The following is a 25506-nucleotide window of genomic DNA, read 5'->3' as shown; positions in this document are numbered from 1 at the left end:
GACTCTCTCAAGTGCCCCACTGGAGAGCAAGCCAAAGGCAAAAGGGGCGGGACCAAAAAATGCCAGTATAATGTAGTTTAAGGTTATTACTGCCAATAACCAAGTCCCAGATGAGGCATTTCAACCTTTCGGAATGCGTGAAAAGCTGCACGACAAAAGCTAGGAAGCCACTAAATGATTTGTGGTTGGGGAAGAGAGCTACAGGAAGAGTGCATGGCCATCTAGGGAATCCCGGGTGGAAAGGAGTTTAAGTAGAATAAAAAAACTCCATAGTTTATTGTGAATCCTGCAAATAAGCTGTAGCTTCACTCTAGGGCTCTGTGCATAGGCAACTGCATAATCTTGGCAGGGATTGCTAGAAGTTGTCAGGAATTCTGCTAAAAATTATGTTTATATGGCAAACGAAAGAGAAGGGAAAGGATACCTAAAGTTAAGCCATTCCTACAGCAACAAGTGTCACTCAACTTATTCCCTTGTGCTATGTGAAGACAGAAAACTTCCCATCACTTTTCAAGCTGCAATGCCCAGTGTTTATAGATATAATTTAGCTCTGGGAAATAATAGAAACTTTCATAAGAGAGTTTCCTGGATGGGATTCATTTCCTCTAGAAATGGTGTCAAAAATCAATTGATATTTTCCATGTACTTCAAAATATTGTTTAGTGACATGATAACCTTGCTTTATTTTGGCAAGTGAAAACTTTATTAAGCAGCAATTTTATGTACACTTAGACCAAAAAAGAAAAAATCCTGCAAAACCCAGTATGGCCCAGCCAGAATGGCTAGCTGGGGCATGCTGGGAATTATAGTACTTTTTTGTCTGAACTTAAACTTTTTCACCTTTAAAAAGTAGCTTTAAACTTTCTTTACAAATGAAGTAGCATGTACTAGTTTTTCAGACATTTGATTTGGGACAGGAAAAAGGGCCAAAATATGAACAGTAACCTTAACTTCAAATGAAATCAAGTTTCTTTCTATGAATTAAATAAGAAAATGTAACATATTGACCACTTTACAGGTCTTGGCAGAGCATTCTAAAATACTATAAGATATTATGATAGTGAGAATATGTAAACCAAGAAAAGCAGTATCTTGATGTTTTCACATGCCTTGTCTAAGAAAACAATGCAGAATTTCAATTTTCCATGCAAAGCGTAATAAGCCCAGATGCTGTATTTAAGGATTCTAGACTATTCCTTCTACAATCTGTACTGAGATTAAAACTTTTTGAGCCACTCTTCCTGCTATATAATATTATTATTAGTTTCATTAACATATATGAGCATATAATATATGCAAAATACAAAGATACTTGTCCTAAGAAGCTTACACTATAAATTTTTATGGGTTGGATATGGGGTTGAGAAAGGCAATAAAAGGAAAGAGAGGAATGGGAAAGGCAAGGATAATAAAAGAAAAATTAATTTAAGTGTAATTGCATGCACTTCCTTAGTTACACATGAAGATGAAGGGTAAAACAACATGCTACTTTAAGTTAAGCATATTTTTTAAAGCTTGATCTTTTGAGAGTAAGTAGCAAGAATTCTGATCCAGATCAGAACTGCAGCACATAAGAAGCAGGCAAACTCTTTTTTCTGTCCCATTTTCCTGCTAAAAATCCTCCCTCCAGATGGTATTAGAAGGTAGAAGCACAGTAGAAACTGTGAGAGGTAGTTGTGATTCCTCCCACACACCGAACTAGTAGAAGCTTTCTTGGTAAGTATTAATATCTGTTCTCCAGGGTTGTATGAAGAAAATATCCCACAATGCAATATTTATGCTAGGATGGGAGTATAATTTAAACTAAAAAATTATGGTATATGTTGGAGAACTCTCCTTCCACAGGCATGTGTGTCTATTTCACCATGTCATGTGAACGTATTTGGATTTGCTCAAGTTGCAGCCTTGCAAATTTCTGTTAAGTATGAATTAGTGGTTATGGCTGCTGAAATGGCTACTGACTTGGATGAGTGTGTTCTGACTCTTAAACATTTGAGGAGTGCAAGCGTCATATTCTGCGGAAATGCATGCATTTAGTCATCTAAAAGGGGAGTCTACACGGAAGGATATAAACAGTGAATCTGAAGGTCTGGAAGATTGTGTGAATTTCTGATAAGTTTCAACCACTCTCCATACTGTTCACCCTGTGCCAGTCCTTCTCTTGGACATGAGAAATATTAGGAGAGAAAGGTGGTAGACCCAGCTCTGGTGGAACAAGGAGGTCAGCTTAGGCATGGAAGTCTGGTAAATTCTGAGAATGATCATGTCCCATGAAAGCTGATGAACCCTTTCCTAATGGAGAGGGCCAAGGGTTCAGATATTCTTCATGCAGATGAAATAGTGACCAAAACTAGGATCTTTTAGGATGGGATCCTTAACAATATTGTTCTAAGCAGCTTAAAGGGGGTTTGGGTAGTGCTAAGAGGCCACAGGTAAAGCTAAGTCCTATGAGGAGAATCTAAGGGTCATGGTGGTTGTCTTGGCCTTTTTCTGGAGAGAACTGACAATACGTTCATCTGTGTAATATACCTAATTTAAGACCCATGTCAGTTCCTTCTTGTGGAAAAGTGAGGAGCTCCTTTATGCCAGCTGTTTCAACATTAACATTCTCCTGCACTATCTGGAAGATGCTTTCCAGGTTGTAGACTCCCTACTGGGTGCCATTAGGGTGTTTACTACTGAATCTGATTTTAAATTTTGTATTGCTAATGCTTATGATGTTTTAATATGTTTCAACTGTTATATTTTATATTGTTTTTAAATATGCTGCTGTGAATCACCCTGTTGGCAGTTGCGTGGTACAGAAATTAAATAAACAAATAAATTTGGGTAGCCTATGACAGTTCAGATTGCCCATTTAGTAGCCATACAGCCAGCTGGGTGCATCTGGGTAGAAAAAGGGACCTGGCCACAGGAGGTCTGACTTCTGGGGAAGAAATCACAGTCCTTTTGAGCTAACATTAGGATTTCCACGATGCACAGTCCAAAGGGCCAGAAAGGAGCTATCAGAACTAGCAGCAGGTCAAGAGTTGAGATATACTGATTTGAGCAGATGTCCTGGCATAGATACCTGGATCATAATGAAAACCCTAGGAAATGAGCTCACTAAATGGTCATTGGAATTGCTTTGTTTTGGAAATGGTTGTTTTCATACAAAATGCTAAGAAAACTTCTGTGATGTGGTGTTATTGGGATATGGAGATACGGCTCTATCAGATCAACTAATACCAGGAACTCTGTTTTGTGAAGGGCTTACCTGATGATCAACTATGTTTATCAGTACCTGGCACATGTGTTGAGGTGTTTGAGGTACAGTATATATCTCCACCATCCATTCAGTTTTGGCACAATGGAGAGAATGAAGTACATGCCTTTGATTTTATTTCTACTGCTCCTATTTGTAACAGATGTTGCATAGCTTTGGTTACAAGGTGTCTCTTGGTAATGCCCTGTGATGCTGGAGAAGAAATGAACCTAGGAAGGTTCCCCCTTACCCAGTAGTCTATGTTATAGACATTGCTAAAGGTCTGTAAAAGCCAATGGTCTGTTAAATGCTGGAGGTTCCCTGCCACAAACAGACTCCTGGCATCAGAATTGTCATTCTGGATTAGAAAACTATGAAGGAGTTGGTTTTGCAGAATAGCTGCAGGAGGTGGTGGTGTTCTGGTAGAAGTATGATGTGAGTCAGACTGCTTTTTGGAATCTGTAGCTTGTGGGCTAAGAAATATATGCCTGTGGACTGAAAAAGTCTGATTGCTTAGGATTCCTGCAAGAGCAAAAGGAAGTTAAATGAAGGGTTTTTGCAGGGAGGTGGGGTCTTCTCTTCTGGATGATGGTCCGGATGCTTCAATTGGTGCAGAATAGAGCTGCCAGGTTGCTGATGGGGACTGGGCGTTGTTCTCATATAACCCCAGTTCTCCGGCAGCTCCACTGGCTCCCGATTGAAGTCCGGGCCCAATTCAAGGTGTTGGTTATGACCTATAAAGCCCTAAACGGCTTGGGACCTGGATATCTACAGGAACGCTTGCGCCCATATATGCCCTCCCGCCCCTTGAGATCAGCAACGGATGCTCTTCTCTGGGAACCCTCTGTGAATGATATTAGGAGGGTGAGTACCCGGAGGAGGGCTTTCTCTGTGGTGGCACCCCATCTATGGAATGCGCTCCCCAGAGAGGTCCGCCTGGCGCCGTCGTTATTTGTTTTTCGGCGCCAGGCTAAGACCTTTTTTATTTAAAACTTATTTTAATTGCTAAATTATTGAATTAATTAGGATTTTAAAATTAGCCGAGAATGCACCGGGGTTTTTAAAATATTTTTTTCTTTTAAATTGTTATATTATTTTTATTTATGTATGTTTTTATGTATTTTTTGTGAGCCACCCCGAGGCTTTGTTGCGATGGGGGCAGCATAGAAATATTTTAAATAAATAAATAAATAAATAAATAAATAAATAAATAAATAAGGAAGGTATGAACTGTTTCCCCCCCTTTGGTTTCTGGAACAATTCTTTTTAAGGCATGCACTCTCTCGATGAACAAAAGTGTCCCTGTGAAGGGAGCAAAAGCTAAATTTGCTCTGGAGGCAGAATCCATATTTCAATGCTTTAGGCAGCAGGAGTGCTGGTCTACTGCAGATACACTGTACTGGACAGTAAACTGATGGGCATCATGTACAGCACAAGCTAAAAGGGGAAAGGACTTAGGGAGCTTTACTAGGCTCCTACATGTGGAAGTCCAATTCAATTCTTTGTTATTTATGTCTTCTACCCACAGAAAGCAAGTCCTGCTGAAACAGGAGGAAAAGACTGAGGACTGTAATGATAATGCTCGATGGGTTTTCTTTAATGTAGCACCAGGCTTGCTCTTACCCTGATCTCTGAGAGGTGCTTCCTCTTCTTTGAGTACCTGTGCTGCTACTTGAACACCTAGCAGAGATGCTTCTAGTTATGCCATAATGTTATGTGGAGATCTGTAAGGTCTGGGGGCAAGATGAGCATCTTTTTTACTTTGAAGAGGTGATTTCCACTAGTCCTTCAGGATCATTTTGAAAGAGCTAGAAAATCTACTGCTCTGATGGTGTGCTTGGGTTCTGCAAACATTGCTGCTCCTCTGGATAATGGTTATTTTTCTCTGTTTTTGCAGAGTGTAACAGTGAGGAAAGGAATTGCTTGGAACAGTATAAACAAAAAAGCAGATGAGCAGACTGTTGGGTGACTAAAAGTGGCAATGCTAGGGCACTGAAGATTAAGTAACGAGGACATGTTGGTAGGTGAAAGAAAATGATAGGATGAGCGATAGTGGTAAGGAGCTTATATTGGTTAAGAAGGAAGCTGGTGAAGGGAACCTATAAGGGACATGACATTATTTAATGTATTTATAATAGAAGAGAACCATTGTGGTGGTAATGTTCTGGAGTGAAGAGATGAAATTCACTTTTAGCCTCAGTGCCAGGACAGTATTCTATCTAGAAGCATGCTTTTTTGCTTAGCTGGGTTTTGTGGATGCTGCAAGCAAACACCTTTCACAGGCTAGCAAATGTATAGATAACACATGCCATTTTGGATAAGAAATACATTTTCCAAAACTTGCATTCCCTGAATAATATGCCAGCCATATATTGTGAACTGCCAAATACTTGATAAATCAGCCAGGTTTAGCAAGAAGGTGGCAATATGTACCTTGTCTGGTACATCCAGCTTGCAGTTTGACAGGGTAGTAAAGGGGCATAAATGTAACTTTTCAGAAAAGGGCAATTTTCATGGAATTAGATATAACATTTGACATGCAGTCTTTGAAGTGAGATCACAAATCCATTTTTTAAAAGAAAAAGTAGCCTTTTGTACTTTAAAAGTTCTCTTTCACAATGGAATTTTCTCATTTTATGGTTTTCTTTATCAATGGATCAGCAACTGTAAGTGCTATACATTTCTGCCGGTATGTATAATTTATTTAATTTAGATGCTGCCTGATAACTGATGCTCAAAACCTAAACAGCAAAACAACACCCTCCTCTCAGCTGTCTACTAAAAACATTCATTTCTCCAGTTTGGAGAAGTTTCCATCCCATTTGGCCACAGGCCTCTCAAGTCCCAATAGGCTCTTTCTCTCTCATTGACAGTCATGTATTGCAGCCAAACTGAAATTAACTCATTTACTGGAAAAGGGGATTGCTGGGATTTGTGTACAGGAAAAGGAAGAAAGCTATAGGTTGTCAGGTCTTGGAGAGCATAAACAGGTTCACAGGATCACAGAGGAGGAAATAAACCAGATACAGTGGCTTGCTGCTGTGGTTAACAAGACACCCAGAATCTGTGGGCTGTTTTAGAGTTCTGCTTGGCTTGTTAACTTAGCAACAAGCCACTCTTGCTCAGTTCAAACAACATGGCAAGCTGTGCTGGAGAAGGCAATTATGCAAATCACCTTGGCATGTGCAGCAGGGGAAATAAGCCACCACAACCTATTTCTCCCTTTGTGATTGTGTGAACAGGCCCAATGTCTCCCCATTTCTCAAAGCACGAACAGCTTTAAACTCAATCCTGGGAAGCCAAGAGCTACACAGAAAGTAAAAGAAACTACAGAGAAAGGAGTATAATTAGTGACACAGTCAGAGAAAAAATATCCACAACAATAATAAAGTCTTGTGAAATAACAAATGCAAATCATCATGCTGAAGATCTTTGCCAGATATCTTGAATGTATTAATAACAGGCTCCCCCTCTCACCCCTGTATTTTCATTGGGACCATAGTAAATTGGGAAGAGAAGCTTAACCCTTCCCTCCAAAACCATAATCTCAATGTAAATTTCTCTTCCCTGCCTCACAGCTATCAGGCTTAGAAAATATACTCTCACTGGCACTGGTGGGAGCTTTTAAAAAACTTCACTGCCGTATAGGGGCAATGGGTTGCTAGGATTTTAATTAGGCCTGTGGAGGGGAACAAAACTTCTCTTACATACTGTGATCCCAATGAACACTGGAGTGGGGGCACTGGTTATTAAATAGATTAATCTGACACAGTTCCTAATGATGAATCTAAAGTTACCTCAGAAAGCAGCCTCTGTAGGGCTGATTAAAACCTCATGGCGCTGCCCCCCTTCGGTACACATCTCTTGATTATAATGCAATTCCCTGTGTCCACTTATTTATTTATTTAAAATATTTGTATGCTATCCTATTCGCAAAAAAGCCTCAGGACGGCTTACAATATAAAATATAATTACAAAATAAAATATAAAACTTAGTGCTCAGTTCCTGTGCTGAGCGCAGCAGCAAAAATGCCAGTTCACAATAAAGTACTGAGAATTACCCTTCTGGTCTTACAAGAGTGAAGACAAAGCATTTTTAAGGGAAAAATAAATGATAAGATAGGACCTGCAATTCCACCCTGTGTTACTGCCACTTGGGAAAACACCAAATCCCATACTCAATTTTATTTTTATTTAATTTATCCTCAGACGAGCATTCTACTTCTTAATTGGCCATGGTCCTACCAGCCTATCATCAATGGGTTTCAGTTACTCATGGCCTGCAGGGCAATCCCTGCCTTTCTTCATTCTCTTTGCTTCTTGCCAAGATTCTGCCATATTTTAGCATTATGTTGGTGAGGAAACAGAACATGAGATAAAGTAAATGGGTTTCAGTCTGAGTCACCATTCAGAAGGGAGTAAACATGCCCTTTTCCTAAGCTAACAAGTTCGCATGGTATAGGGAAGGCCCACTGGCGTTCCTGGGTCAACTCCTTCGGTTGCTCCAACACAGCTGTTGCTGTTATTGCTGTTGACTCTTATGGGGAAAAGAGGACAATTTTGTAGCGCAGTTGAAACCACCATGATGATAGCACTCTACAGGTACCTCAAAGGCTGTCACAAAGAAGGAAAAGACCTCTTCTAACTCATCCAAGGTTGTAGGACATGGAATAATAAGCTTAAACTACAGTGCACCAGGTGCAGGCTAGAAACAAGGAAGAACTTCTTGATTGTGAGAACAGTATGACAGTGGAACATGTTGACAAAAGAAGTTGTGTGCCCTTCTACGCAAGAGTCTTTCAAGAAGCAATTATCTGATCAGGATAGTGTTCTTAACACCCCCCCCCATCCTGTGATTCTGTGAGTTGCGTTGTCAACTACAGCTCAAGTTACATTTTTCCATATTTATCACTTTATAAAATGCCCTTCAGTGGAAAAATGCGACAATATACAGAGTAACAAAAATAGTAAATTATAATAATTAAGAATGAAAACATAACATTTTAAAATAAGAATACTGGGCTTTTTTGGCTTTTTTTGAGTTCTATCCTTTTGTAGAAAGATGGGATATCAATAAAATCAATAAAGAAATGGCAGAAACCCCAAAACGAACACAATAAAAACTAGCAATATTAGTACATTGTCAGCCACATAACGCCAGCTGGACGGCATGCAGGGAAGCATGTGCAAATAAGGAAGGGCAATCCAGGCCAGTGCAAGTGAATCGGTGGGACCTATTCTCCCCGCTATAGCCCCCAGCGCCCCCTGCCTGCTTTAGCGGGTTTGCCAAAATTTTAGAGTGGCTTTGGGGAGTGCTAGGGGTCCTTAGGGATGGAGAGGAGATACAAGTTCAGTTGCACAACTTGAAGTCTGCTTGTATGATGTTGGATTTCACCAGTGGTAGAAGGAGTTAATTGGACTCTACCCACTCCCTTTGCCTGGTACGAGAAGGAAATTAAATGTGATGCCTTGTGAGTCTCCTGCAAAAGAAAGTTTCAGATATGGAGTGCCATAAGTAAGAAAGACTTTTTACCAGCCAGATAATCTCAGAAGGTTGGAGAACATGGAGGAAAACACCTGCTGAAGAAATGTTTATGGGTGAGCAAGAAGACAGAAGAGCACCAAATCCTCCAGGACTTTAAGAAGCAACAGCACTTTGAATTGTGATATTTAATGACTGGCAAGTTGTGTTCCATTCATTTGGTCCCAAACCTCAGCTATATTTTGAATTAAATGAAGTTTCTAAGAAACCTTCAACAGTAGCTCATATAAGTTAATTGCTCCTCTCACAGCAAAAAGTGCACTCTAACCCATACAGGTGACATTGGCCAGTGTATACATAACAACCATTCGGAGTACAGGTTGTTATTGAACTGTGTGGGGTGGTGGTGGTAGTTGCTGAATCAAGGGTAATATTTAGATGCAAACCCTGCACTATGCTTTTAGTATCAGTTGTTAACCACAAACAACACAGGAAGAGAACCTATGGCTTCTTTAACCCAGAGTTAAACAACTGTGCAGTGTTTGCACACAGTCATAATCCAAAATTCAGTGGCAACACATGGTCAGCCTCAGGTTATTTGTTTCCTCCTCTCACCACATAGGTTCAGACATAGGCAGGTAATTATGCAAAGAACACCCAGCATGCAGTAGGCAATCATGGCTTGTTTCAGCTGTGGTGATCATGTGAACCAGGCCATACCTTTAATGATAATAACAAAGAATCTTGTAGTACTTTAAAGGCTAACAGAATTACAATGTTATAAACATTCATGCCATATTATGAAAAATATTATATTCCTGTTTGCATTCCAGGAGACTGTAGAAGAAGCTAAATTCCATGGTATTACCAGAATGTATGAGGGTTACAAGGCAGATCAAATGATTTCAAGCTTCTACTACTTACTGTGACAGGAAGCTGTCTTTCTGAGGTGCTCAAAGATTCATTGACTGAGCAGTGAATGACTTTGTCAGAAACAATTTGGATCTCACAGGAAATTAGGCCAATTTTGACTTCATACTCATTGCTTTCCAGGCCAAGATTGTCAGGTTCTTTCTAATTATGAAAAACAAAACAGGAGCAAAGTGATTGCATCAGCAAATCAATGCTGGTTAACTCACAGTGGCCACTTCTTGAAAGGCCCACTAAACTTGAAGTTGCATTATTTCTCGAATAACTGCATTCACTTCAAAGCTATTCATTAGCATTCCCACTCTTCTAAGGCACAACAGGAAATGCACCACCCTCTTCTATTCCCTGTTCTTCTTTTCTGGATATGATGGAGATGCAGAGAAACACAGGCAGTGTTTTCCAGTTTTTTCCCAATTCCTAGAATGGAAAACATCAGCACAAGAAGACTGTAAAAGTTTGAGAACGCTGAATTTGCACATCAGATCATATCTGATTACAAATAACCTAAACCTGTAAAAAAAAACTTGTGAGAAAGTGGGCAGATTGTGCTTAAATTGCCTGATAAATGCTTTGGATAATGTGTCTGAAGTGCATAAAGGTCTTCAACTAGCATTGTTCCGTAGCCAAACCACTCAATTCTATATTGTCTAGATTTCCTTGTTTATTTAACAGGAGCTGTCAGAATGATTCAGCCTTTTTCTGAGTAAGAATGTATTTCAAGCTCCATTCCTCCCTCCAAGTGTTCTTTTGTCTATTTCCTACTATGTCCTTGCCTTTCTGAATTTCTCAAAGGCACTTTTATAGGAAAGGCACAGAATGTTCCTTCACTCCCTAGGTGGGCTCACATGTCATGCCAATCTACCTGCCAACAAGCCATGGTAGGGTGGTGGTTTTGTGATGAAGCTCCAGTGTGCCCAACAGATAAACAGGGCTCACTGCGGGGTTGTTCTCCCCCACAGTGCCTTCCAGTCTTATTTCCCAGGGGACTTGGTGGTTGAAACAGCCTTGTCTCCTCTCCCCACAGCAATCGCAAGCTAGTTTTCATGGCTTTTTACCCTCCTGTTTTCCCTGGAGACTATGAACTGCCATCCCTGAAGTAACAATAAGAACAGCAGTTCCAAAGGGCCAAGCCTGTAATGAGTGGAGCTGATTGCAACTCTTGGCAGGTGGCCCAGGGCCAGCAGGGCTGGGACTCTAATGGAGAAGCAGAAGCAGGGGAATTTGAGGCCACAGGGATGGGAGCGTTGAGAGATCCAGCAGTGGCCCAGGCCTGGGAAGCACCTTCCAGCCCACAGGTTCCCAGGCTGACCAGGAGAGTGGGAATGTTTTAGAATGAATGGGGGGTATCAAAGAAGGGGAGGAGGAGCTGCTGCCTTTTTTAAACTGAGCAGAGGTTTATCTTTCAGCTTACTAGAAAGCTTTAAGAGTTACTTTGCCCTGTAGCTGTGAAATGCCAGAAAATTTGTTTTGCAAAGAGGCTGTCTGGAGCCTAAGGGTAAAAAAGGGAGGACAGAGTTCATGACAAAGCCCCTCAGAAGTACCAGGTATATGAAATCTCTATGTTTACCTATCTGAACTATCCTATCTAGCCTTGCTTAAATTCTTGTTTTTACAGAAAGCCCTATTTTTGACAGCTATCAGGAGTGACTGTTAACCAGAAGGTGGGGGATACAGCTTCCCCCAGTCCTAGTTTCAGAAATGGCTGAAAAGTTGGGGGCATTGGGCCTTATTAGGTGGAGACCCTCAAAGCACTGAGAATTTTGCTGTGAAAGTAGGGGAAAGGTGCTTACCCTATTTTGCAAGTAAATTTTGTGTGTGGCTTTGCTTTTACTTGACAAGTTGCCTTTTGTCAGCTTTTGGGGAGGGAGGACAACAAGAAAATACCTCTGGAGCCTCTCTGGGTCAATGTCCAATGCACTTTGGGAACAGGTATCCCTCAGGACATTGCTTATGCAAGGCTTCCAGTTTTGGACCAGCAGAGCTGTACAGCTGTGCAGTTGTGAAAATCTGACTAAATTTAAAAATAGAAAAATACCTGTGCACAAAATATTTTTTCAACAGAAACAGCCAACTAGTGACAGTCTCTCCAATGTGCCACTTGGGTGCTATGAAGGAGCTGTCTCTAGCACTTGCATGGGGAGGAACACCAAGAGCAACGAAGGTTCTTTGTCACTCTTGTCAGCAAGTCACTCTATGGGTTTGGATGACATGACAACTCACAATGGCTAGTTATCAGGAAGATGCAAACAGTATTTTTATTTATTTTGCAAGTTTTAACTGTAGAAAGGTTTGTAGCTATTCCCTTTATAGTCATTATTCACTATTAATTACTCATCATCAACAGCTCAGTCTACAAAAGAACCTTAGTGTTCATTTAAAAATTCTAAATAAAAAGATAATTTGATCCCATGGAAAACACCCACATATAAAGAGGCAGTATACCTCATATTTGCCACACTCTTACATGTATAACTAGTGTCAAGGGTTCTCCGGGATGATGTTTGATCCACTTCTCCTTCTTGGCTGTGAAGAACTGTGGGTCCATGTAGTACTCCAAGTGAAACAAGCTGATATGCACAGCCTCCTCAGGGTGTTCAGGAGGGAAAAGGCTGTCATCAGTGTACAAACGCCCATTGATGTAGAAGTCCACTGATGCTGGCTTGCTCCCAGTGAGGTTGGAGGCAGCTGGAGAGGGGCAGGTAATCACAGTGTTGGAGTGAACCTTACAGTTCTGAAAGCAGGAGAAAGCAAGTGCATCAAATACAGATAAGATCAAATGAGATCAATATATAAACGGTTGCAAACATCAACAATAATTTGAATATTCAAATCTGTTGAAACGGGGCCAGATATTTCCATCAACATTTCATATGGAGAAAAAGCACTTTAGTGAAATTGAGCCCTGCTGCTTATTTATTTATTTATTTAAAACAATTTTATGCCGCCCCCATCACAACGAAGCCTTGGGGCGGCTCCCAACAGAAACAAAATACATAAATAAATAACAATATAACAATAAAAAAATTATTCAAAAACCTCTGGTGCATCTTGGCTAAAAATTTAAAATCCTATAAATACAAATAATTTAACAATTAAAATAAGTTTTAAATAAAAAGGTCTTAGCCTGGCGCCGAAAAACAAAGAACGACGGTGCCAGGCGGACCTCTCTGGAGAGCGCATTCCATAGATGGGGCACCACCACAGAGAAAGCCCTCCTCCGGGTACTCACCCTCCTAATATCATTCACAGAGAGTTCCCGGAGAAGGGCATCTGTTGCTGATCTCAAGGGGCAGGAGGGCATATATGGACGTAAGCGTTCCTTTAGATATCCAGGTCCCAAGCCATTTAGGGCTTTCTAGGTCATAACCAACACCTTGAATTGGGCCCGGATTTCAATCGGGAGCCAGTGAAGCTGACAGAGAACTGGGGTTATATGAGAACAACACCCAGTCCCCGTCAGCAACCTGGCAGCTCTATTCTGCACCAACTGAAGTATCCGGACCGTCTTCAAGGGTAGCCCCACATAGAGCGCATTACAGAAATCTAATCGGGAAGTCACCAATGCGTGTGTCACTGTCGCCAGGCAGATGTTCTCCAGGAAGGGACGTAGCTGATGTATCAGCCAAGGCTGAAGGAAGGCGCTCCTCGCCACCACCGTCACCTGAGCTTCTAGAGACAGCTCAGGGTCGAGGAGCACTCCTAAGCAGCAAACCCTGTCCCTCAGAGGGAGTGCAACCCCATTTAGGACAAGGCCCAAGTCCCCCATCCCGAGGCCCAAGCCACCCACCAACAGGACCTCCGTCTTGTCTGAATTGAGCTTCAGTTTATTGGCCCTCATCCAGCCCATTACCTCGGCCAGGCACTGGTTCAGCACAGCCACTGCCTCAGCTGGATTGGTGGAAAACGAGAGGTAGAACTGGGTATCATCAGCGTACTGATGATTCCGCAGCCCACACCTCCTGATGACCTCTCCCAGCGGTTTCATGTAGATGTTAAATAGCAAAGGGGACAAAATGGACCCCTGCGGAACTCCATGGCATAATTGCCATGGTGCAGAGCCATAGTCCCCCAGCACCACCTCCTGAAATCGGCCGTTGAGATAGGAGCGGAACCACCTCCACGCGGTGCCTCCAACTCCCAATCCCGCTAGCCTTATAGTATGTAAAAGAGGCTAGGCGAACATCAGCAACTGCTAACATAATGACTGGTGGCTGAAGCATTTTATTTATTTTATTTAGACCATTTCTATGCCGCCCCATTCGCAAAAAGCCTCGGGTGGTTTACAAAGCATTCAAAGCGGTTGTTGACTAGAAAGTTTAAGTGACAGTCTTCCAGGGCATCTTTTGCATCTCTTTCACCATAATGCATTGAAATTAAAAAACTCATTGAAAGCAACCCCAGCATCCTGGCCACTCTGACTTTCTTCAGTGATTACCCAAGATGGGATGTTTGAGGTCCATGCAGAATCAGCTCCCACCACTCAATTAACATTTGAACATAACTGACCACAGGATTGCTTGCACACTTGCTGAACGCGTATCGTTTTCAGGTATATTGCAGCACCTACATCCTCTGCATTGGCCTTTATTCCGGGGGTTCCCAGTCCCTGGAACCGGGCCACACAGCAGGAGGTGAGCAGCAGGTGAAGGTGAGTGAGCGATGCTTCATCTGTATTTGCGGCCGCTCCCCAGCGCTAGCCAGCATCACCGCTGGGGAGCGGCTGCAAACACAGATGATCACTAGGCCCTTTTGGGTCTTGGGCCTTGAAAGGAGGAGGGAGTGGTGGCGGCAGTGGCAGCGCAGCCTGGCAGCAAGTGGCGCAAAAAAGCCGGGGACACATGTGAGCGGTGAGGGAAGCAGGTAAGGGCTGGGCTGCAGGTTGCGGGGAGGGTCCCATTGGTGAGCTGTATAATTACTTCATTATGTATTACAATGTAATAATGATATAAATAAAGTGCACAATAAATGTACTGGGCTTGAATCATCCCACAACCACCCCCCTGCCCTTGGTTCATGGAAAAATTTCTGCCACAAAACTGGTCCCTCGTGCCAAAAAGGCTGGGGACCGCTACTTTATTGCTTCTGTCTTTATGCTTCTATTAACGTTAAAGTAGTCTTTCTCATGCTATGGAGGTGAAGACTCACCGTTGGTTCTTTCCCGACGGTGTGAACAACCATGGACACGTTCTGAGCCATCAGAAAGCCATATCCTTCCACCGTGATGATTCTGCCTCCACTTTTAAATAAAAACAAGCAGAAAAGGGATCACATGGGGAATCTGTCACTTGCAACAAATACAAATGAAGCAATAGAAAACAGTGCTTTCTTCAACTGAAATCCACCTGTGGCCTCTCTACTCTTGTACCAGCTAACACTGTAACTAGCAGTATCTTTCAGTGATCTCAGACAAAGTCATCTTTTCAAGTTTTTTTTTAACTGGAGTGAGAGAAATGAATATGTTTTCAGTATGTACCAATGTGGTCTACTATGAAGATAAAATGTTTGGTATGACATATGAATCCAGCAATTTTTTCTTAGTGTAATATATGTAATGTATAAAATAACTTGAAATAACTCTAAAATAACCAAATAACTTTGGTGTTCACATTAAAAACTACTCTATATATTACTCAGCACTAAATGCATGGATGTGTGTGCATACATGCGTGCGTGCACACACACACTACAAATTCCTTGGCCAGTCAGTGTTCCTAAGTACCAGTACCACACATGTGACAGAAAGTATACATATGTGCATGTTATGGTTTTATATGTACATACAAAACATATTGTAACATGTATGAATAAAACAAAATACAATGTGCTTGCTTTATATGTTATGTTATGTTATATTATGTTATTCGCAAAGTCATGCCGACCCATCGCATGGACAACACTCCTCTAGGCTCTCCTATCCTCCACCATAGTATACATCTATTTCTGTAGATTTCAGTTAGCTTCTTAGACACTTGAAAGTAAAATACTTTTCTAGATCGATGCGCACAAAAGCCTCATTCAAGATTCACCTAATATGTCCTAAGCCTTGTGTGTTCCTAAGGTAACACACATAACCTATCTGTTCTATCCTTATCAAACTGAAATTATGCAGAATCCCATGGAACATTGGCGCAAGTCTTTTGGAGGTATGGTCGGAAGGAAGGACGGAAGGAAGAATGGAGCCTAGATGCATATACTGCTATGACTGAAATAATAAGCATTTAGCATCCTGGCCTGTGCAGAGCCCACACAAAACTGAGCACCGAAAGGGAGGAGTAGCCAAAGAGAACCTTGTTTTTCCCTAGCAGCTGCCAACAGCCCCTTGGAAAGGCCTGCCTCACATAATGAAAGCCCCAGTCTAAAGGTCAAAGTCCTTGTTTTAGAGAGATGTGAGTGTTGCTGCCCTGCACATTCTTGGTAAGATATAACTGGGAAAAAAGCAAAAGGAAGGTGATACCTACCCAATCATATTTCATTAGCTTGCCCAAATGACTTCAAATTTACTTGAGGGACCAGCAAGCTAAAAAAACCCCAAATTACTATTTCACCAATAAACTTAAGTGTACACACAGTCTGAATATATTTTATTCCCTCTACTGCAAAGCAAAAGTAAGTATTCAGATTGTATCCTGGATCTTTCACATACTTGTTAGTAATGAGTGAAAGGTTAGAGTAAGTCCCCCCTCCAGTGCTGCCCCCAGGACAAACTGCCTGAGAAATGCTAAATGTGGCACCATCAATGTGAAATCAATTTAAAAAAATAATGTGATGACTCTAGCACATGTCACCAGTGCAGAGAGAGAGAAAGAGTGGTTTGTCTCCAATGGTTACCAAAAACTACATCCAGACTTTAATTTGCCTGTGGCCTTTCATTACTTCAACCATTTCATGTTCTGCTTGCTTTAATTATATTGCAGCATCAGGTAGCTCATCAGGGAATCCAAGAAGATAGTGATTTATCCATCTTTGCTTCCAAAAGGTACTCAAGACTGGAGTGTTAATGTACAGGGTTCTTATAAGACCAGACTGTATGAGTCCTTTAAGAACTCTCTACAGCTTCAGCATGCTGCTGTTATGCACATTCATAGAGCTGTCTGGGGTGTATGCCTTCCTTGAAGAAATTTTATCATTGTGGAAAAATTCTGATAGATTCAATTATCCATCTGATAAAGAAGGCTACAGTCCAAAGGAGAAGCAACACTATGGTGTGAACAGGGAGTTAGGTGCTCATGTGGAACTCTGCAGTATAAATGTGGTTGTCCTATAGTGGCAGTACAACATATGAGGTACACCATAAAAAAGATAATATTTAAGCTTAAGCTGTTATACTATATAGCTGTCGCTATGCATTTTGACCCAGTTCAGTCCTTCCTGACAGTCATAAGACTAACCAACCACTTCAGGCAATGAAAACTGAATGTGTTACCACTGTTCATTTGCAAACATTTCTCCCACATGTCGTAATCTGTTTCTGGTGTTTGTGAGCATAAGGCCCAGTTTCCATTAAGAACACCACACAAGATAAGGGTACTTAGCCTTGGGAGCCGTACACACTTCCTGAGCAACTTAGGCTTTAGGTGCACTTGCCGATTTTTCAGATTTCTTTGTTCACATTACATTGTTATACTCCAAGTCTGTACTAAGCAAGGAGAGATTTCATGGAGAAATTAAAAGCAACAGGAGCCCGAAGCATTTCAGGAAGAAGTGAAATCAAAAGAAACACATTTCAAGAATGAATCTGTTGGCGTTGCAGGTTCTTTTGAATAAAAAATTGCAAACTGTATCAGCAGGCAAAGCTGGAAAAATAACATGAGTCTTACATGGACTTTGGACTCAGCTTCTACATCTTTTGATGTACATAAAGCCAAAGATTGCTTCCCCACTCATTATTAGCATTAGTAATACTAGCTGACACAAGCATTCTGTCTGGCTCACCAGCTGGCTAAAACCCTCACTCCAGTGCAGGACCAGTCCTAATCTAGATCTTCTTTTGCCGCATGTCTTTGAGGGGTCAGTCCTGCTAATAAAATCTCATTGTTCTGCTTAACATTTCTGGAAAGTTGCAAAGAATAGGTTCTCTTACCTGATCTGGCTTTTTTTGGGATTAATATCTGTTATACTTGGATTTTTCCTGTATGTGAACTTGCTGTTATTGCCTATACAAGACTTATTTTCAAACTGGACACAGACTTCTGCATCATTAGTAAATTCCACCCTTGGCATAGTGCAAGTGATGGTGGTGTCGGTGCGACTATAAAGAAAAGACACAAGCAGCTGAGAACGATGCATGACTGATCCCTGTTATCTTTAGTGAGACTCCATTCTATTCGCTTGACAAAAGGTATATAAATGACAAAATGTTATAAAATCATGGATGGTGCGGAGACAGAGCAGATAGACATTTCTTCTATCTCACACACCAGAACTCAGGATCACCCAGTGAAATGGGCTGATGGTAGGTTCCAGACATAAAACAGAAAGATTTTTTTCTCATAATGCATAGATTAATGTATGGAATTTAAATTATATGAGTTGTGGTGATGACTTTGAAAGGTAACACAAGATTCATGAAGAATAGATCTGTCAGTGACTATGAGCGATGATAGAGAAATGGAGTCACTGTTTTCCTCTAAATGCCGGAGGGCTTTTGCATCTATGCTCTTTCTCAGAAATCCCTTAATAGCTACTACTGGAAACAGAATATGCAGGATGAGATGGGCCTTTGGTTCGATTTCATCCTTACCTGCTCACATGACTGCTGCTTCAGAAGCTGCATGTTGGTGTGTTCAGTTGTGGCAGGGCAGGGGTGCAAGAAACTCCTCCTGCAACCACAGCTCTGTCCACAACAGGATCCGGTTACTATGCCAACAGAGCAAGTGTGTACTTGACCCACACTTTTTCACTCTATTGACAGTCCTCAGACTGATGGACAGGATGTGTAAGACATTGCTTCAGAACATAGCAATTTTCCAAAAACTGTCCTCCTATTTTAGCAGTCAGAGCTTTTGAAAAATCTTCAGATACAAACGTATCTGGTAATTTAGAGATAATGTGGGAAAATGCTTATGTAGGTACCCTTCATAGTGTACTTGCTGTAGTAGAACTTGCAATTGCAGCAGGATCCCCAGACATATGGGGGAGAGGTTCCAAGTCTCCAGCTGATGCCTGAAACCACAGATAGTAGCAAACACTACATTCACAGGGGTTAAGGCTGTAGGACCCCTGCAAAAGTGGGAAAATCACAAATACGGAAACCCCACAAATATCTCTGGGAAAAAACTGCAAATATCTCTAGAGTCTTCATGCCCATTGAGAGACAAATCATGTGAGAGAGCACACGTTTGTCTCTTTGACTAGTACTGAATGTGATGTCCCCAAACACAGTGCATAGTTCCCTAGAAATATTCATGGTTTTTCCCTAAAGATATTCACTGTTTTTCTGCTTTCATGGGGTCCTGTCTCCTCCCCTTCCCCATGAATATGGAGGGCTCACCCTTGGTTAAGTGAAACCATGGTAACTGAGACAGCAGATATGGGACTCCTGCTGTATTAGGAGAAGATAGCTAAATATTATGGTCAAAGAGAAATACACTGGAGCAATTGCATATATTATGGCTACCCAGCAAATTGATATATTTTGTAAAAACTTTTGGCAAGTTTTGGAAACATTGCAGAAACTGGTGCATATGATCTCTACTCATTTCCCCTACTTGGCATTTTTAAAAATATCATGACATTTGTATTTCTTCACAGAAAACATTAGACATAACCTATTTTTCTGTTAGGAAACTAGAGTTTCTAACCATCACACCTGAATTACAGTTTAACCTAAGGCAGTACTTACCTGAGGCCTGTGCATTCTTTCGTGCTGTTAACTAAAACTCGGATCTCAGACCCTGCACTGAGGTGATTCCCAGTTATGGTTACTCTCGTGCCTCCTGCTTTAGGGCCATCAGATGGAGATATAAACTTCACTACTGGATGCTAAGAAGATAAAAGAGGGGAAGAGCAAGATAATAAGTTAATACATTTATTAATTTCATGCAAAATGTTATGTGTATTGATTCAGAGAAAGAGTCTACAATTTCCAGAATCACCCAGATACCCCTGCTGACTGGGGCACGCTGGGAGTTGTAGAACTTTTTCTGCCTAAGCTTGCACAAGCTGATGTTCCTACTCTGTAATAATGCCATAATTCAGCACTATAGACACACTGCAAAAGTTAAAGGTCCCACAATATTCCCCTGGGAAGAAACTAAGATGATTGATTTGCACATGAAAACAATAATCCTAGTAATAGTTTCTTGGAAGTCGGCTCTCCAAGTAGGACTTGCAAGTTGCAAAGTAAGATCACTTTTAAACTTCTTACATGTAAATCTCTACTTCTTTTCTTCATCTGAAGCCTACAGAGATGCAAAGCTGTCTAGGGACAGTACTGAACTGGATGAAGGACAACAAAGTGAAACTCAGTTCTGGGAAGTGGAGGTGCTGTTGGTAACTTGAGAGGTGACATTCAACCTATGGAAAAGACTTGCTCTAATGATGTACTTGTGCCTATTTTAATGTCATTTTGGTACCAAATACTTAGAAACATAGAAACAGAGCGAGTCAGAAGGGGCCTCCCAGGCCATCTAGTCTGACCTCCAGCACCAGTCGGCTCCGCTCACGACATGCCCACCATGTGGACGTCCAGCCTATCCTTGAACACCCACACCAATGGGGCCTCAACGACCTCCCGTGGAAGCCCATTCCACACCCTTGGGGTCCTGACTGTCAGGAAGTGCTTCCTGGCATCCAAACAAAACCTTGGCCCCCTGAGCTTTGCTCCGTTGGAGCGCGTCCTGCCTTCCTCTGCAGGGGAGAACTGGTCTCTACCCATGTCCATTTTTATTTTCCCAGATCTTAAAAACCTTTTAACAAATGTCAACTTTATTTTTTTAAACTGCTGAGCTTCATCTGCTCTTTTATCATTTTATGCCATTTCATATTTTCCTAGTATTTGAAATTTTGAGTTCTGCTGAGAATGCTTAGGTATTGAATGGCAACATACAAATACAAGCAAACAAATGCTCTATTTATCCTTCTAGTTGCTGTTTTAAAGTCCCTTCAACCTTGTAACATTTGCTATTTTTGTCCTAATACTGGGCTTAAATTAACAAACAAACACCTCTACAGATTTGGGAGCATCAATGTACTTATAAGGCCGCAATACTACAGGGGAGCAGAGAAAACAACTTCACACCTACCGTTTCCAGCTAAAACACTCAAGGATGTCATCAATGTTTACAGCCCATCCTGGCCAAATCTATCTCCTACTCACAGACAGGCGTTTTAGAAAACCTAAAACAGCTCCTTATTAGCAACAACATAAGAAGAATACACAAATGGGGAACAAACTCGTAACAAATTCAGGTGTCAGCTCTGTCCCCTTATTTAGTCTGGAAACACTATTAGAGGTGCAAATAATGTCACCCACAACATTAGGGGTCATGCACTGGTTCACTTGAGACAGTGATATATGCCATATTTTGTCAGCAATGCACTTCTGCATTCTAGGCAAGGAAAACAGGCCAGTCTGTACAGAAGGTAATCAGTGGACGCAAATCTAACACCAGCAAGGACAATATCCAAATCCAGTGGAGGAACAGTTCAGCTTCTCCGGGCACTCTGTAGCTGACCTAAAAGTGGCCATTATGGCACAAAGAAACCTCAAAGCAAGATTAGGGAAAGAGATTGCCAAATCAGAATTCATCATCATGTGTAATTCCATTCCTAGTTGTGATTGGCTACCAGGACGTTTATGCTATCGGCAAGAACTTTACTGTAAATTACCAGTGTTAATAATGTGATTATCCTTCTGACCTCACTGTTTGTAAATGTCGCTCTCTCCCTCCACCCAATGTATTGTATAAACCCGAAACTCTCCATAATATTTCATGCAGCTGGTAAAGTGAGCTATAGTCTACATGAATATATGCTGTACAGACATAAATTTTTGCTGCACAGACTAACATGGTAGCCAACTTACAAGTCAAGCCCTCCAATTCTGCGCCATATTACCACCATGTGATTGGCAGACTTTAATTACCTTGATATGATGATGATATTTATGATCATAAAATTGAGATGAGATTTCTTGGAACTTTGAAGGAGCATATTTGAAGAAAAACTGTTAAATGTCAGAGGTTTTCTTTTTCTTTTCTGGGCTGTTTGAAATATATTCAATTGCCTTTTCACAGCATTTGATCTTGCATAGGAACATTCAGCACTGAAGGGTATAATATATGGTAACACTGAAACTTTGAAAGGGCCTTTTTTCTAGGAAAGTACTGGGATAAGCAAAATGTTTTAAATCCTTTCAAAATGCACTTTGCCTTTCTTTTTAAAAAGCCACTGTAAAGTACCTCATGGAAATATTAAGGCTGCAATCCCATATCCACTTACCTGGAAGTAAGCTCCACAGAACTCAATGGAGCTTACTTCTGAGTAGATACGGAATCATAGGAGTTGGAAGGGGCCAGAAGGCCATCAGGTCTTCTGATTGCATCCGATTGCACCCTTAAAGGTTCAAAATGGTCACAGGGAACAGGATCTCCTGTATTTCCTGTTTTAATTGAAAAGCAGCCACTGGCGGGAAGAGAGGAAAATTTGGATCAAGACTTCAATTCTGGCAAGAAATTTTGATGCCCCTCCAGCATCTGATTTAATTTGCCATCCCAAAGCTGCTATTCATTCCCTTTCAAGGGTTATTTCTGATGTTACTTTGGGACATTTTTATATCCATTACTACCTATTAAATAGATTGGGACTAAATGATGTGACATTTTGCCCTGCATAGCTATCTTCTACTTATACTGGTTTGATCCCTTTTGTCACCTTGCACTGATGGAACCCAAAGCAGAATCTCAAGTTTTCAGTTTAGGCCATATCACTAATGAATATTTCTTTTGTCAACTGAGACTTTTCCTTCAAAAGATGACTAATGAAGCCAAATATTTCCATTGTGCAGAATACTTAAGAAAATAAAGGATATTTTTATAAAGATTTGATCCCATGAAGAAACTTCGCTGTTATCTGTCTATAGTAAAGAGTTTGAAGTAGGGGCTTCTGAGGTTTAAGGATGTGCTTAAAGCTAATGGAAATGCTTGGCTAGTCATCACTTCTTAAGCTCTCAGCCTGTACTTCCTGGACTTCTGTCTCAGTAATGTACATAGTTTTGTGATTGTTGCAGAACCAGTGGTGATCTAGAACAATAAGCAAGGTTAAGAATATGTGTTCCCTCCTGTGGACAATAGGAGTACCTTCACTAGCATTCTCCTGAATGCGTCCTGATCTAAGCAGAGGGCTAGGAATGTTACATCCATCAATAAAAGGAAACTTCCAAATGAAGCCAAACCCTCTTCCATTTGCTTCCCTGTTTGGTATGTAAGCAATGCAGGTGTTTCCAGGGGATGTAATTTCCTCCACTTCCATCAATAGCTTTAAAGCATCCGCATCCTCTTTAACCTCCATCACCACCAAAACAGATCTTATGGCAGATTACATTTTTGTGAGCTCTAATTTTATGTATTACATCATATGCATCTGAGTGACGTAAGTGTTTCTATTAAAAAACCATCCCTGATAGGAAGGGTTTCTTATAAGTAAAAAGGAAACAGCATTTACATGCATTTGCCTCTATTCACTGTGAAGTTCCTTGGACATGTTTATTTTCTAAGCATCAAAGCACTGAAATTTACAAGTGGTAACATAAAACTTTGGAAGTAGATTGGTCTGGGTCTCTTTGAGATATAGGAGGATGGGACAGGCTAGCATTTAATAGGTAAGACATGTAAATAGCTGAAAAATGCCTTAACTAACTCTGTTTCCTTGAGTATACAGGGCAAAGTCAACAGAACTTTTCCAGTGACAAATTCAAGATTAACGACTCTGGCAAGAACTAGAAATTACCTACCACATAAGAGTATCGCTCCCTGGATTTTCCCTCTCTGCTCAGATTAACTGTCACCACATCAGAAAATTCCTCTGGAGCTTCTCCAGTCTGGCATACAATTCTGTGAGAAAACAGATTATGAATGAAAAGAAAAAGTGACTTGACTGCAAACAATACCTTTAAATGATCAGCGAGGGACTTGAAGGCTCAGTGAAACACTAAGTTCTTTATCCGTCTTATCAAGCAGAAAAGCAACATTTCAGATACCAGCTAAGATCATGAAAAACCAGAGATAATGCTAACTAGTATTTGAATGGTGTGGTGTAGCCACTTCCTATGGGGATGATAGTCTCCTAGAGAATGCAGAATGATGACAAAAGGTACTCATAACCAATGCTAAGGGCTGTGCTGCCTTGCACAAAAGAAGGGGTTCCTACAGGCATTCCTTTATATTCAAGAGCATTTTGAGTGTTTGCCTTCCTCTCCTTCAAGGCAAAATGCATGTCAAAACAGCACAATAAAAATACTTTCATGTGCATGGAGTTAGTGACTTATCAGTATTGTCCCATCACGACTCCTAAGACATATCAAGCTGGCAGAAATACTCACATGAGAGGCGATTCATCATAGATGAACAGTATGAAGTAAACTGTTCTAAGGAGGTGTACATAGATCATCTTGGAACAAGTCTTCACTAAACCTTTCCTATTCACGCTGCACTGGGCCTGAAAGCAAAGCACCCATCTCCATAGGACATTATGCAGTTCAGAATTTGGGGGGACCCACTTTCCCTATACCATGGAGGCATCTGCTTAATTCCTTGTGTTTCAATTTGTTACCAACTTATTGTGATCAGACGGCTATCTAATTCATATGACTTAAAAACACAAAATGCATGACAATCTTGTGATGATGTTGCGTACCCTTGGTTATGCGGAAGTGCATACATTGTTCAGAAACAAAAAATGGCATCTATAAATAGATGTTTTATTATTGCTGCATCATCTGGTACCTGGCATATGATCTGAGATGTATAAAATATGTTTGCACCAGCAACCTTTACAGGGCTTTAATTAATCTGTAGCATTTTGTTTTGTTCCTTGAGGTCCCAGAGCTTCTGTTTGCACATTTCTTGTCCAGGCATGCATTTTCCTCTTGGGACTGTAAACTGCTCTTTGGATAATTTCATTTGTAAACAACAACAATATTGAGCTGAATGCATACATAGATAATGCTGTGCTCTGGCATCTAGGAGGCATATAAAATGGGGGCAAGATACATTTCTACAGTATAATGCAGCAGCTACCATAGCACACTGCTGGGAATATTCACTCCTTGGGAAATTAACCAGGGGCAGAAACTGGAATGAAAAGTGCATCATACCAGCTATTCACAGTATGTTCAAGGATATAAACACATGAAAAGACAACTGCTGCAGAGATACCTTAAAAATGGCTAGCCTATATATTTTTTTCCAAAAAAATCTTAATAACTGCTATGTTCATTAAGGATAATCTCAATTTCTTCCAAAATTAGATATTACCATATTATTTGTATCAATACACATGCTTTAAAGCGCAGTCATTCTACTGGTCCTGACAGCTTTGGTTCAGGGCCTGCTAATACCATTTCCATAAGAAATTATCCTGCGAATCTCTCCTAAGGCTTTGTTAATGATTTCATTCCAAAGTAGGCTGCAGACAATCACCTCAGCGGGTCTCTGAGGCATGTCTAGCAACGATAACGAAGACAACTTTATAAGAAGTATGTGACTGTGAAGCTCGTGAAAGGTTTGACAGCACTGAATAAGTTTTCCAGTTGTTTTTCAAATGGCTACAGCTTGAATAGCAGCTCTGCAAGTTTTGATTACACTTGTCACCTTGAGCTGCTGAGAGCATCTGTAACAATCAAGAGGGAACT

General features: G+C 41.0%; 1 protein-coding gene across 4 annotated transcripts in view; it reads right to left on the bottom strand.

Annotated features, from left to right (window-relative positions):
• PLXND1 (plexin D1) overlaps positions 1–25506 on the bottom strand; it is a 183428-nt gene that overhangs the window by 51003 nt on the left and 106919 nt on the right. For all 4 annotated transcript variants that reach the window (XM_044451307.1, XM_044451304.1, XM_044451305.1 and 1 more), the window contains 6 exons: positions 23608–23707; positions 19498–19637; positions 17737–17904; positions 14802–14892; positions 12121–12387; positions 9651–9800 (listed from right to left, as the gene is read on the bottom strand). In XM_044451307.1, the coding sequence (XP_044307242.1) occupies positions 9651–9800; positions 12121–12387; positions 14802–14892; positions 17737–17904; positions 19498–19637; positions 23608–23707 (916 nt within the window). The remainder of the gene's footprint in view (positions 1–9650; positions 9801–12120; positions 12388–14801; positions 14893–17736; positions 17905–19497; positions 19638–23607; positions 23708–25506) is intronic.

Source organism: Varanus komodoensis, unplaced genomic scaffold (genome assembly GCF_004798865.1).
Source record: "Varanus komodoensis strain SLA01 unplaced genomic scaffold, ASM479886v1 scaffold6_2, whole genome shotgun sequence".
In the NCBI taxonomy this organism is placed as follows: Eukaryota; Metazoa; Chordata; class Lepidosauria; order Squamata; family Varanidae; genus Varanus; species Varanus komodoensis.
Note: the sequence above shows the minus strand (reverse complement) of the source record. Positions and strands in the feature narration are given on the sequence as shown.